The 14,548-nt window shown below is 50.1% G+C and overlaps 4 protein-coding genes across 4 annotated transcripts; 1 reads left to right on the forward strand and 3 right to left on the reverse strand.

Moving 5' to 3' along the window:
- Positions 1-2,068: 2,068 nt before the first annotated feature.
- Positions 2,069-3,372, forward strand: COL26b_009483 (uncharacterized protein; the record flags this gene model as incomplete). The annotated part of the gene is made up of 2 exons (XM_053182211.1): positions 2,069-2,277; positions 2,334-3,372. 2 exons carry the CDS (start codon positions 2,069-2,071, stop codon positions 3,370-3,372), a joined length of 1,248 nt encoding a protein of 415 aa, XP_053033794.1.
- A 719-nt stretch (positions 3,373-4,091) lies between these two features.
- Positions 4,092-6,485, reverse strand: COL26b_009484 (uncharacterized protein; the record flags this gene model as incomplete). The annotated part of the gene is made up of 1 exon (XM_053182212.1): positions 4,092-6,485. One exon carries the CDS (start codon positions 6,483-6,485, stop codon positions 4,092-4,094), a length of 2,394 nt encoding a protein of 797 aa, XP_053033795.1.
- Positions 6,486-7,012: 527 nt separating this feature from the next.
- On the reverse strand, positions 7,013-10,221 carry COL26b_009485 (uncharacterized protein; the record flags this gene model as incomplete). Its single annotated transcript, XM_053182213.1, has 5 exons — positions 7,013-7,434; positions 7,500-7,844; positions 7,899-8,129; positions 8,200-9,019; positions 9,070-10,221. 5 exons carry the CDS (start codon positions 10,219-10,221, stop codon positions 7,013-7,015), a joined length of 2,970 nt encoding a protein of 989 aa, XP_053033796.1.
- Positions 10,222-11,020: 799 nt separating this feature from the next.
- Positions 11,021-12,898, reverse strand: VTS1 (Flap-structured DNA-binding and RNA-binding protein; the record flags this gene model as incomplete). Its single annotated transcript, XM_053182214.1, has 2 exons — positions 11,021-12,321; positions 12,388-12,898. The coding sequence occupies 2 exons, from the start codon at positions 12,896-12,898 to the stop codon at positions 11,021-11,023; spliced, it is 1,812 nt and encodes a 603-aa protein (XP_053033797.1).
- Between the last annotated feature and the right edge of the window lie 1,650 nt (positions 12,899-14,548).

Genomic DNA, 14,548 nt, shown 5'->3' on the forward strand with positions numbered 1-14,548 from the left:
GCTCTCAGATTAAGCACTTCATTAAGGCCTAAATTACACATGTCACTAAACCGGAGTTTTTTCTTAGGTTTAAAGCTGCCTTCTTTCAAACCTTTAGCCCAGACAACGTTCTTAGGGGTTTCAGAGGGGCTAGGCTTATTCCATTTATCCCCTAAGCTGTACTTTTTCAGCTTAATATATAAGTATAAACACTAACTACCCTAAGCACCCCTGTTAAGCTACTAGACCCTTAGGTTTCTAAAACACCTCAGACAACTAATAAAGCTGTAAGCTAGTCTTCACTTATTAAAGAAAGAATCTCAAAACACTAAAGAAGCTCTCTAACACCTATTTTTAATACTATTAATAAGCTTTCTAAAGGTTTATAGTTTGTTTCTTATTTAACTACCCTTTTATAAGAAGAGGTATAATATCTTTGTAATATAAATATAGCAGTTAGTAAATAGCAGAGAGCTAAAAGAACTAAACTATAGGATAGAGGGGTAATTAATAGGTCTTAAGTAAGAGAGTTTATAGTTAAAAAAGGTGTTAATGAGGAGGAGGTAGGTAAAGAAGAAGAAAATGGGGGTTCATCGAAGCGTCGCCGAACCGGTTTACGACACTATAGTATTTGTCGCAAGACCGGCCACAATACAAGAACCTGTCCAGAGGCTGTGGAAGTAAGTAGTTGAAGTGATTCCGAGTAGTTATAATTGATTTAATTGATTATGGTGGAGGAATTAGGTGTTCTGGACGTGAAGGTTAGAAAAGTGCGTCGCGCACTGATGGTGCGTCGCTAACTGATGAACCACGTTATAAGCTTTATAAACTCATAATTTAAGGATACTTAAGAGGGTAATTTCCTCTTAAGTAATATATACTTTTTATAAACTCTTTAGTCTCTTGTAACTACTAGCTCTTAGTATAAAGTATATTCTCTTAATATAATATTTATATTTTTATATTGCTTTTTATTAAAAAGAACTATTTATTAAGAACTATAATTATTAAGATATATTTAGAGATTACTTAAGTTTTTTATTTTGTTTTATTATATTTAATATAAGTTTCAAGTTTATAAAGTTACTTATTAAGGCTTATATTAATAATATAGTAATATTTTAAAAACTTTATAAAACTTATTTCTTTAATAAACTATTAAATCTTTTATATACCTTTTATTATATTATTATACTCTTTTTTAAAAAAAGCTATAATTTATTCAAAACTTATTATAAAAAGTATAATTTATTTAAAAAAGTTTTTTAAACTTTTATACTTAAAATATCGCTTTATTATTTTTAGAAAGAATTATTATAGTTAAAAATCCTTATATAAAATAATTAAAAATATATAGAAGCTTTATAAATATTATAAACTTCTAAAAGGCTAATTTATAAGTTTAAATAATATTTTTAAAAAACATTTTAAAGTTTATAATGTATAATAACTAATAAGAGAAATAAAAAGCTTAAACTTAGTTAATTAAAAAAACTTAATTCTTTATATTTTAGAGAGATCTTTTTGTTATTTAAAAGTATTATTATGTACTTATGAGTTATTTTTTAATATTATAAATAGCTTATTATTATATTAGTTAATATAAATCAAACTATTAATTAATAAATTAACTTGTACATATATTATATATATATTTTTAAAAATTCGTAAGACTTAATATATAATTTATATAGGGCTTATTATTCTTACTAAGTAGATTATCTATTTATCTAAGCTACCCCTAATAGCTTAGAAGCGCTATTTTAACCCTTGTAATCTAACAGTATCCTAAGGTGATTATTATTCATAGGTTTAACTGCAGGTAGCTAGAGGCCCTGACTCCAGTATTTCATTCTTTTCTATTATTCATAGTCTCAATAGCGCAATGGACCCACTGTAAGACCCAATAGCCGTGGGTAGTATCTGCGCAGGCTCCAGGGTATAGATAGAGGCGTGTTCTCAATGCCGCCTGTGTTACCGGAGCCGCTCTCTCTTTCTCAAATCAGGATGCCTTTATGTGCCTCTCCCGTCGGAAATTGAATTGCCTTCTATTCGTACTGTTCCGCCAAGCTCGAAGAGCTCTCCAGCCATGTCAGCGATACCGACCGCCGCAGACTCCGAGCAGGATCCCGAGCGGGATGCGACGAGTCCGACAGCCGTCCGGGCGCCAAGGCCGATTGCCGGGCCGATGTTCCGCTCCGTGCCGTTTCAAATCGTTGTTGCTTGCGGTGTGTCATTCACGGCGCCCGGAATGTGGGATGCATTAGGCGGCCTAGGCGCAGGTGGGGCTGCCGAACCGTATGTGCCTCCAAAACGTATCATCCTATGTTTTCATAACTGAAACTATCCCCTAGGTATGCTGTCTCTGCAGCGAATGCATTGGTCTATGGTTTGTTTGCTATTGTCTGTGTGGCCGCTGGTGCCATCAACAACCGAATCGGGCTACCGTACGGACTGGCACTCGGTGCGATTGGCTACCCTCTTTACGGAGCGGGACTCTACACAAACAATAAGAGCGCCAATACGTGGTTCATGCTATTTGGCAGCGCCTTATGCGGGATATCTGCAGGCTTCTTCTGGGCAGCTGAGGCAGCTATCATCATCGGTTACCCATCTCCAGGGGATCGCGCGTTCTACCTCGCCATCTGGCAGACGGCGAAAGCTGCCGGGCCCATTGTCGGCGGTGCTATCAACCTTGGTCTGAATGCCAGCAAAAAGACGACGGGGTCAGTTTCATCCTCGACATACATTGTCTTCATAGTCATCATGTGCATAGGGCTTCCCATCGCGCTGTGCTTGTCACCCCCGAATATGGTATGGCGTCGGGACGGGACTCGGATCAGCACAAATGTTGGCTCCAGTTGGGGATCCGAGTTCAAGGCAGTCGGCAAGTTGTTCGCCAGCCGGAGAATCTTGCTACTTCTCCCGGCGTTCTTTATCAGCTATTTCTACAACGGCTTTATGAGCACTTGGCTGGCAACGTATTTCACGGTTCGCTCCCGCGCATTCTCGAGCTTCTTCACAAATTTTGCAGGAATCTTTAGCTCATTCCTCGTTGCCATGCTGCTGGATAACCAAAGGGTTTTTATCAAGACCCGTGGCCGCATTGTCTTTTCATCAATCATCGTAGTTCTTGCCGGAACCTGGATATGGGCTATTGTCTTGCAGAAGCAAATCTATGACGCGGACGAGGCACCTGCATATGACTGGTTCACGGGTGGCTTTGGTAAGAGTTATGCTCTTGTGTTCTTTTGGCAGTTCGGGGGCCAGGCATTCCAGCAATTTCTGTATTGGCTCGTTGGCCAATATGCCACAGATCTTTCTGATCTGAGCAGACACACAGGAATATTGAGAGGCACAGAGGCACTGGGTCAGACCGTTGCTTGGGCGTAAGTGTGTTCCTTCCTGTGCGGCCACTGCAGCAACACTTTATAAATGGAGTCCTTCCGGTGACCTCTCCGAAATACACCCCCACTGACAGTTTACCTACAGGATGCAGTCAGAGGGTAACGCAAATCACTTTGTTAGCATTGGCCTTAACTTTGCTATCACTATACTCTGCGTCCTTCCCACCTGGATAGTCCTCTCTGAGCTGGAAGGGAGTCATGAGAGCCCAGCTGGCGCGGACGAGGAGGTATCAGGCGGAGAGAAGACAGCGTGAGTTTTAGGAATTGCAATTTACTGGCCGGGGGTACGGAATACGTTCGCGAGGGACGAACGAATATCTGAAGAAAGACTTGATTCGGAAGTTAGCTGACTCTACTGAAGCAAGCTTTGACTCGCCCACCTACCATGCATATTAGAGCTCATACGTCAAGGGCCAATGGAACAGCGACTGAGATGGTAGTTTGGATCTACTGCAGCAGGAAGCACATAACAGTGCATGATTCGGTAGTTACGACGTAGGCCACGCGCAGAAGGCTCACATTACCTTCACCCAAGAAGCAATATAACTACTGCCCATTCATAGGGGAGCAATTTTATGGATGCCGTTCATCTTAGACTAGGTACGAAGATGTGCCCCAAGAATCCATAAAGCGATGAATAAAATCACATGGTCAACTTTTGCCTATCTTCTACCCAACGCCCAACCAATTATCCTTAACGTCACTTTATGCCCATGAATCCAAGTTGAGCACCTTGCAATGCGGCTCATCGGCTGAGCGCTGTACAAGCCGGCCTAGGCGAAGGACCTTCTCTCCCGCAGCTTCCAGTGACTCCACAGCTTCTTTCTCGAGAGCAGGGTCCACCGCCGCAACCATTCCTACACCCGTGTTGAAGGTGCGGACCATTTGGTACGGCTCAACGTTGCCGCTCGTCTTCAGCCAATTAAAGACGGCGGGCATTTTCCAAGTCGCCAAATCAATCTCGGCACCGAGGTGGTCCGGCAGCATGCGAGGTACGTTATCAATCAGCCCCCCACCCGTAATGTGAGCGAGACCCTTGACGAGACGACCTTCAATGACGCCACGGAGGCTCTTGACGTAGATCTTGGTGGGGGTCAAAAGACTGTCGCCTACAGTCTTACCTGCATCCCAAGGGGCCTCGTCTGTGTAGGCAACGGCCTCCCTCTCCAAGATACGGCGGACCAGTGAGAATCCGTTCGAGTGGACGCCGCTTGAGGCCAAGCCAAGCAGGATATCACCTGCGGCCATCTCATCCTTGCGAGGAAGCCTCTGACTGTTGACCATGACACCGACTGCGCAACCTGCGGCGTCATAGTCATCCTTTTGGTACATACCGGGCATTTCCGCCGTTTCGCCCCCAACGAGCGTGCATCCAGCGTCGATGCAGCCAGCAGCCACGCCCTCCACGAACGAGGCCGCAGTGCTCAGATCAAGCCTGCTGCAGCCGTAGTAGTCGAGGAACATCAAGGGTCGGGCCCCTTGAACTACAAGATCGTTCACGTTCATAGCCACCAAGTCGATACCCACAGTGTCGTGCTTGCCCATGCTTTGTGCAATCATGAGCTTGGTACCAACGCCGTCAATGGCGCCAACTAGGACAGGCAACTGGCCCTCATCGAGCTGAAGACCGCACTTTGCCAGGTCCAGCTCACCACCGAACCCGCCAATCTCGGCATCTGCGCCCGGCTGCTTGGTGGCTCGAACTGCCTTCTTGATGCGTTCAACGAATTCGTTGCCAGCGTCAACACTGACGCCGGCACCGGCGTAGGTCAGAGCCTCTCTCTGTTGCTGAGATCGAAACGCACGGTGGGCGATGTCCTTGCGGCAGTACATCTTGTCGAAATTGATGAGCGGTATTCCCTGCTCATACGCCTTCTTGACGGCGGCCTCCAGAGAGTCGGCGGTGGCATTGACCGCTATGACACGGCCTCCTGAAGTTTGCAACTGGCCCTCGGAAGATAGCTTGGTTCCTGCATGAAAGACGGTGATGTCAGGTGATGTTGGCGAGTTGACTACCATCGGGGTTCCCTTAGCATAAAATCCTGGGTAGCCGCCTGCTGCCACGACGACGGTGGCGCTGAACTTTTGCTCGACCTTCACGCTCACACAGTCGAGGCGAGCCTCGTGAGCCGTGCAAGCCAGCATGATTTCGGCCAGGTCAGTGTCCTCAGACAACAACGGAAGCACGGTCTGCGTCTCCGGGTCGCCGAATCTAACGTTGTACTCGAGAACCTTCGGGCCCTTCGGAGTGATCATTAGACCGGTGAAAAGGACACCTCTGAAAGGGTAACCCTCCTTGCGCATGCCAATTATCGTTGGCTCGATAACTTCATCCTCAATTTGGCGTATAAGCTCCTTGGTAGCGATGGTGGTCGGAGCATAGCAGCCCATTCCACCAGTGTTGGGTCCTTGGTCTCCATCCCCGATCCTCTTGTGATCCTGAGCGGGAGGCAGAGACAATGTGTGGTTGCCGTCGCTAAAGGTAAGAATGCTCAACTCATCGCCTGTCAGGAATTCTTCGATGACAACCTCGTCTCCAGCATTTCCAAAAGCCTTGTCCACCATAATTTCCTTGAGAGCCTGCTGGGCCTCTGCTTTGGTTGTAGGAATGATCACACCCTTGCCGGCAGCCAAGCCAGTCGCCTTGATGACAACGTCATGTGATATGCGGTCGAGGTAGGCAACGGCCTCTTCGTAATTGGAGAAATTCTCGTAAGCCGCGGTCGGGATGTTGTGCCTCTTCATGAAGTCCTTAGAAAAGGTCTTGCTGCCCTCCATCTGGGCTGCCTCCTTGGAAGGTCCGAAGCAAGGAATGGCAGCGGCACGGAAGTAGGCCTCGACTCCATCCACGAGAGGGGCTTCAGGGCCAGGAACAACAAGACCGACTAGTTTGGACTGAGCGAATTTAACGAGAGTGGGATAGTCGTCGGCGGCGACATCGGTAACGTTGGTAACCTTGGGACAAGTCGCAGTGCCTCCGTTCCCGGGCACGGCGTAGATGGACTCGACCATAGGCGACTGGCTCAATTTCCAAGCCAACGCATGTTCGCGTCCACCATTGCCGATAAGCAAAATACGCAGCTTGCCGTTGGAGGTCATCGTGACTACCATTTGGATCTGCGACAAAGAATCTGGTCGCGAGGAGGGTAGGATGTCCGTTGGTTGGGTGGTAGCTCGATGGAAGTGGCTATCCAGATGGAGTGCTCGAAGATAGAAGGGTTGAGAATGGAAGAAAAGCAAGTCTCTTTTTCTTGTTCCACCTCCACTGCCTGAAAGGAGGGGAAAGTTGCGATCCAACAAAAGAGAAGAGATTCACTTGCGACGCCGGCGCGAAGTATTTTGTTATCACAAAAAAAGCCCCTCCAAAGTAATGAATGACCCTGGGGCGGGGTGACAGAAAAATGGAACTTCGGTGGGTTAGCGCGAAAATTTCAATTGGAGAATTCTCGTTACCCCACCTTCCTGTAATGGCGAGGGAAGTACTATGTACCGCTGAAGCCCTCTGCCCGCCCGCCCCCCCAGGCTGACTGACTGCTAGGAGGATCCTATGTACCTTGTCTGCACCTGCAACCTCGATGAAACCAACAGGCCGTATTCCATATGGTGCAATGGCCAGCACACTTCAATTAAAGAACCAGACGAGGCAGCACGACGTTCTCCAACTCATCAACACTCCCGCTACTTATGAACAGGGCATATTCATTATATGCGGCACTCAAAATCACGTCTCGACTGGCCACGTCCTCCAGCTGCAAGTCAATCTGTGATTGTTCTGGGCCAAGGACCTTTCTGTACCACTCCAGCGCCAGGTGGTGCAGCCCAAGCATGTGGAATGTTCTTCCGACCCCAAAGAAGGCCTCTCGTCTCTCGTCTGGCGTTCCCGTGAGCTTTGAATGGCAAAACTCGAACACACAGGCGAACCCCTGCATGATCAGGTATTGCCGGTTGTCTGCCTGGCGTTTGAGGGCATGGTGAATGTATCCGAGTCCGACGCTGAGGCTAATCATAGGGTTCAAAGGGTCTAGAGTTCGCGCCCTGAGGAAGTAATCTGTAATGTTGTCGGTCAGTCCATGCCTGCCAAGGCCCCGCCCCTCCAGACTGATTCCCACTTACTTAAAGCGAAGGTGTAGCTTGTCGATGTGAACAAGATATGTCCGTAGAGCATCAGTAGGCATATGTCAAGCTGCTTTGCCTCAGCAGGGCTAGTAGCCTCTCGATGGTTGACTTCACGATGCCTGTCTACCTGACTGCTGGACAGATGCGAGGCATCGATCATCTTGATCTGCCGCAGAATATACTTCTGAGCAGGTCCGGAGTTGTACCAAGATGCAGGAGACTGGCACAACCTGCACAAGGCTGCGAACATACGGTAGGAATCCGAATCCAGCTGCCGGACCTTCATAAAAAACCTTGCCACAGCCACGCACATCTCCTCGTCAGCCAGATATATGGCACACGCTGTCTATCCGTCAGCTATTCCGCCAACGAAATTCTACGTGTGACCAAGCTTACCTGCCCACGCCACGTGGATTAGGAACATGTAGTCTTTCGAGTTCACGAATACAATCGAGTCTCTCGCCGCCTCGCAAACCTGGTATGCCTCTTCGGCACGATTGGCCAATGCTAGACTAACTGCATAATCGAGGAACAGCTCGAGCCACTCGCGAAAAGGAATGCCACGGTAGCCATCATCCTCATACGCGACGTTGATCCTTCTGTCGTCCAAGATGGATGGGGCTATGTCTGTACGATTGCTTGTCAGCACTGGTGAAGTGTAGAAGAAGTGATCCTGATACCACGGGCAGATTCTTACTCTTCGAAAGCCTCTCAGCTAGTTCTGAGAGGCCTGACTGCGTCCTAGAGGATGCACTGAAAACTACATCGTTGGCAGCACCGAGAAACTGGAGATATTTGTCCCAGGGATAGAACTTCCTGAAAGATCTGAAGTCGCCCACGAGTTCCCCAGCAGCGGCCATCCATTGCGGTATCAGTGAGTGGTCACCCGCCTGTATATCCCTCTTCAGGTTGCGGACGACTTCATATCGCCTAGTCAGCTCGTCAGCTCGGACACGTTCTTCCTGTAGACGCTGGTCCGGAGCAACAAGCTTCCTGGGTCGATATCTAGCTCGGACAACCCCGTTATTTGTGGGTCTGCGCCTCTGATCTCGCTTTCTTCGTGGTTTTATGGCGTCAGACAATGCTGATGCGCGTCCTCGTGATCTGTTCACATCTCCACTAACATCTTCCAGCTGATTTCCTCCATCGTTGATTCGGTCCAAGGCTGCGGCCTCGCTAAGAAGAATGAGTGCCTCCTCTTCCTCCTTGGCCTTTTCGTAGATCCTAGCCAGCTCGATGCGAGCGTCGATGTTGGTTTCATCTACTTGTATCGCCACCAAGAAACAGTCTTCGGCTGCTGCCAAGTCGGATCTGGCCAGATAGCAGCGGCCAAGCTGCAGAAGCAGTGTGGCATCTTGGCCATAGATGGAATGTCGCAGGAGTTCATAATAATCAAGCGCCTCCGAAATGCGCGGAACCATGTAAAGTTCGTCAGCAATGTCCCGAATGAGATAGGGGAAATCCTGAACGGCGGTGGCTGTTGCGGATTCCGTTGGGTCCAGCCAGCGAAGGTGGAGCTGAGGGCGTGTCAGTCAGCAAAGCAGCAGATGAATGACACGAGACGTACATTGGATTCTTGGTCATCCCGAATCTTGAGCCGGTATAATGCGAGACGGGCCCTGAATTCTAGGGGTAGGCCTAGACCATATGTGTACAGGTCGTAGGCAGATGGATCGAATGCCGGAATCTGAAGACGACGAGTGTGTTCCCTGTCCCACTCTCTGTCATCAACGCATTCGTCCCATAGTCCTTCATTGCGTCGCCCGAGCATCCATCGAGATAACGATTTGAGTTGCAATATGGCGTTCGCGTAGTCGCCAGCGCAGGCAAAGAGCTCTACAAAGATGCCGACATCGTGCCACGAAAGTTCGTCTCCGGCACCACGGTCTTCCGCATGCGCATGAGTGAAGTATGTTTGGTAGGCGACGACAGCTCTTTCTACGTCCTCGGCGCCCCCCAGATCAGCGCAAGCTTCGGCTAGCCTTCTCACAATGCCAATGTCGAAAGGCCGACGCTCAAGGACATAGGAGAATTCGGCAATTGCTTGCGATAGAAAGCCCTGGGCTTGACTTGCCTCGGCTCTGCCCAGTCTGGCATCGAGATTGGTAGGCTGTGCTTTAACAGCCGAAGAGTAGCACATCAGTGCGGTCTTGAGAGCTCCATCCTGACCTTCTTCGGCTAGACTCATGGCAAAGGATGCGCAGCTCATCCAGCCTGGACCGTCCTTGGGACGCAAATGCGCAGCAATAACCATGGCCATCAGAGCTTTATCGCTGTGTCCTTCCTCGCGGAATATGGAAGCTAAGACGGTCCAGGCTTGATGTGTTTCGGCATTAATCCTGATGATCTCAAAGACAAGATTCCTCGCGCGGTCATACTCGCCACTCATGAAAGCTTGGTTGACTCTGGCAAGACGAAACTTGATATCGCCTCGGGGTTCCGCAGCTTGTCGGGGACCCCGAATAGTGGAACGTGTCGCAGCCTTCGATCTCATAGCTGCTCGGGGTCTTCTGAGTTCGTGTTCATCCTCATCGTCGACCGTAACCGTTCCTTGATGGGAGGACAGGAACTCTCGAACTGACTGGTCAAACTTGGCTATGTCTCCACGTAGTTCCATCTCGTCCGAGTCGGCATCGGACACGATGTCTTCATCCCCATCATTGGGTCCAGTTGCGTCTCTCAAGCCGTGAGGCTCGAGAACGCCCGGAGCCCGCTCCATAGCAGTGCCTCGGAGCTATCCAGCGGCGTCGGCAGAGTTCAAAATGCGTTGTTCATAACCCGGCACTCACAAGAATCCGAATGCATGTATGGTGTTGTTCGTTGGCAAGTATGGTGAAGGATACCGGGAGGCGTGGGGTCCAAGTTCAGGTTCTACCTGTATAGGCAGTCAGTCGATGAGTCCTGCCTGCCTTTCAGAGCTACCTAAGGTGCGCCTCATCCAAGTGTGCCCGGGCCCCACTCTTTCTTTGCGCATGGGCCTCTCTACCTACATTGTACTACCTACCTCATCACATGGCGACGGCGCTCATTATCTTATGCAGGTACGTCGCATAGTGCATGAGCTTAGGAAGCTCGTCACACAAACAACTGCGCAATGATCATCTGTACCGTTTTCACTTGTCCACGCATCGGATCACACCCGAGATTAAAAGCAATCGCCAGTATTTGGCAGTGGCGCTAACAGGACCTTAACCTAGAGCGTCTCTCCGCGTACCGCCAAGACTGGTGTGCTATCTTGTGTATATATACGTACAGAATCGCAATGGGTGCTAAACCAAACCTTCCAAACCGCCTTCACCTCTCCTACCCACTGTCCAGCTAAGGCACAGACTGGTGCTACCGGCCCCATTGTTTGCTGTTGTTGTTTATAACCAACAACAATCCTAGGTGCTTGTGCATTCTCAATCCCCAGAAACGGGCATTCGTGTGTACCGATCATGATCAAAACCTGACTTGTTAACCAAGCTTACCGTCTGCCTTGGCGTCTATTTGCAGCGTCAGTTTTGAAATCGTGGGTATCAACTGGTCCAATACTCACCCTTCACCTGCTCGAACACCTTGAGCATCTTCCTTCTAGCTCCGAGAGCATTGACACCACGGTCCTCCAAAGCCTTGTCGTCCAGCTCGATCAGCTCGTGCCACTTCATGTCCTTGAGGTTTTCGGTGTATTTATGCAGACGAAGACTTCGGAGCCAGCTAGGAATGTCTTGCAACAGAGTAGGGTCTGTGGGATCTTCAGGAGGCTTCGAACTGCCGCGTCGTCCTCTAGGAGATCGACCGCGCACCATATCGGAGTGGTCAGACAGATATCCCTCATGACCTCCAACACCCAGCTGCCCCACGTTCACCTGAGGAATACCATTATTGAGAAGGGGTGAGGATCCATCGTAGGCGCTGAGGAAACCGTTATTCTGTGGAGAGGCGAACGCCATTGGCCCACCAAAGCCCGGCTGCATCGCGATGCCGGGAGAGCTAGGGCGAGACCGGTGCTGACCAAAACCAATGTTCTGTGCCTGCAGGGCCAGCATCTGCTCGCGGGTAAGCACTTGACCATGCTCATTGATCATGACGACGTTGGCACCCGGAACGTTGACACCTTGTGCGTTCGGGGGCATTCCTTGAGGGGCGCCGCCAGGGGCATCGTTCGAGCGAGCACGTCTGTACTTGCGTACGTCGTCCAAAGCGAAGCGATTGTTGACCGTCGAAAGGGCCGCAAGCTTCATGGCGGTTGCATTCGCAACCATGTCTGCCTGAGTGCCACTTTGCTGGGCACTGAAGTTGGCGACAAGGGGGGTGTTGACCATCGACGCCCAGTTTCCGCCGCTGGGATTGTAAGGGGACAAGAGGGGAAGATCCGCCGGCTTGTCACTGGTAGTTAAAGTGGTATTCTGGATATTCTGGTTGCCTGAGATCTGCGGGCGAGGGGATCGTAAGCCGCTTGATGGTGGCGCTTGAAATTGACCCATCGGGGGTTGACCGCCAGAAGGCTTGGCTCCCTGTGCAGCTTGATCGGTCCCAGTCCATGGAGAGCCTTGGCTCTGTCCGTTCGAGTCGTGACCGTCGCCTGGAGCAGAGATGGTTGGGGCTGCAACTGCGCTGTTGCGGTTTGACGAGGGAGGTGCGCCAGTCTGCTGTGTGAACTTTGCCTTTTCAGTTGCGATGGCTGCGGCAGCATCGGGGAACATGGCATTGATGGTTGAGGGGTCGAGACCCGATTGGCGTTTGCCAGTAGCAGTGCTTGAGGGACGGACCATGGAGTTCCTAGTAGAGTCGACGTTCAACTTATTCATGGCATCGCTAAGGCGGTTGGTCATGGGATCTTTGGCGGCGGAAAGTCAACAGGCTGCCGATAATGAACGAAGGGAGTTTGGGTAGAACAACTTACCTTTATCGAAGTTGGCAGGAGATAAGACACCGGACATTGGATGGTTCTTACCCATCTGTTGGAGGACCTGGATGAAGAACCGAATCTGTACCTGAGTAGTCTGTTGCAGAAGAGCATAGAGAGCAGCGGTGCGCTCGGCTTCGCTCAGAACCCTGAACCACTGCTCAATAGCACTCAACTCGTCCTTGAAATCCTGGTCAAGTGTTGCCGCCGCCATTTCCTCCAATGTAGTTTCATACTGGTCGATGTCGGCTATCCATTGCTGCGCAATTTTATCCTGGGGGTCTGTTTCGTGGTTGGCGTGGCCCTGGCCCTGCTGAGACTGGCCATAGAAGTCGGAGGATGGTCTAATGCGACTCGAGGGTGACGAGTTTTGAAGGGCAGCCATGTCTGCCGAAGCCCTCAAGTGGCTATTGGCAGGGACAGCCCTCGACGAAGGGGGTCGAAGAGAAGACGTCGTGTTTGCCTCGGGAGTACTGTTGCGGTTTCCCGCATTATGACTGCCAGACATGTTGAGCATAGTCGACAGACTGCGGAAAATAGGGGAGGGTGAAGTCGCGCAGTGGCGGCGAAGAGGTTGATGTCAAATGACGGCGGAAAAGTTGGCAGGTGGCAGATGAAACGATGCCGGTGGCTACGGTGAAGGGTGTCGTGTCTTTGTCTAGCGATGGAAGGGGGGTCGGCCCGGGAAAGGAGGGACCAGCGCTGTTTCGAGATTTCGAATGGTCCCAAGATCCAATCAACTCAATTACAGTGAACGAATGCCGTTGGTGCCACTCCAGAGGAAAACTAGGAGATCGGCTTGCGAGGTGCAAAACCCGAACAAGCGAATTTGGCAGCTGAGCAGCCAGACAAATTTTCCGAGGGTCGTTCAAATGAAGTTCAGGGGAGCCAAGCGACCTGTTCTTTTGTTCCCGTTTGGCAGAATTCCGAGGGTGCGGGAGGAAAAAGAGAAAATCGTATGGTACGTATTCGGTACCCAAAGCTCCTGCAGAAACCTGCCTGACCTCAAAGGAGTCGGGATTGAATGAGGAACCTGCTTAACACATGTCTTGTCGGTAAAGGAGGGCTTTGGTTGAGAGAGCCCAGGATAGTGATTTCCTGAGGGTTGCCTGGTGGGCAAGATGGCGGGATGCTGGAGTAGTGCTGTTTTGAGTCGTGCCAAATATGACGGGAAGGAAAGGCAAGCGGCGTCGCGCGTGCTTTGTTCTGTCGACAGCGAGTCCGGACGAGGACAGCGGCGGCGCCGTACAATGGTACAATGGCGACTCGCTCTCTGAGAGATTTGAGGATGTGAATGATAGTGAAGTGGGGGAGAGGAGTGGGCAAGATGGTCAGAAATTCAATGCTCTAGCGAGCGAGCAATATTATTCAAGAGGTGCTGCTTCCAGGCAGGTAATACGATATTCAAGGCTGGCGTCGTCTGAAGGTATTACCCGATTGAAGGGGTTGAGGAAGAAAAAAAGGGTGAATTGCTTTCTTTGGGTTTGAGGAGACGTACTCATGTGCCTGGGGTCCGTTCAGCAACGTGGCGTGGCTTCTGCTTAGTCATAATACCTCAACATCGGGAAGTCCGCCGCAAAGCACCACCCACGTATCTTTTTCTGTTCCCTATTCCCTGTCGTCTACTGTATGCAGTACAAATACGGACCAGATAGGCAACTCTCCGTGAAAGGCCTCTCTCGTTTCAGGTCAAGTTGCTGACTGACTGATCGGGCGCAACATCCCGTAATTGTAGTGCCTGACTGGTTCGTTTCAAATTACCTGGAATTTATAGCGACCTACGAGTGACGCACGATAGAAGCAAACAGCGTGCCTTTGTTGTTTCTGAGTTGTGTTGCAGTTTCCAGTACCTGGGTGGGTTAGGGAGAGAGACTGGAGACGGGGCTTCTCTTTCGTGGTTCCCGATTCCTTCCTAACTACTCTGTCTAAGTCTCATTCGTGATTCGGGGTGCGAGCTCGGATTCGGCCGCTGAACCAAGTGGAGGAATCAGCCATCGGACTAGCCCAAAAGAAGAGCATCGGTGACGGGGGCACCATCGAGAGCACTCAGAAAAGGGCAGAATCGTCATTCTCTTGAAGAGGTCATTGTTCCGCAACGCCAACGGATCCTTCACCACCAGAAATTCTGCCCCTTACACTCAGTTCCCCCGTCGTGTGC

This window comes from Colletotrichum chrysophilum (assembly GCF_026319265.1).
Source record: "Colletotrichum chrysophilum strain AFK26 chromosome Unknown scaffold_92, whole genome shotgun sequence".
In the NCBI taxonomy this organism is placed as follows: domain Eukaryota; kingdom Fungi; phylum Ascomycota; class Sordariomycetes; order Glomerellales; family Glomerellaceae; genus Colletotrichum; species Colletotrichum chrysophilum.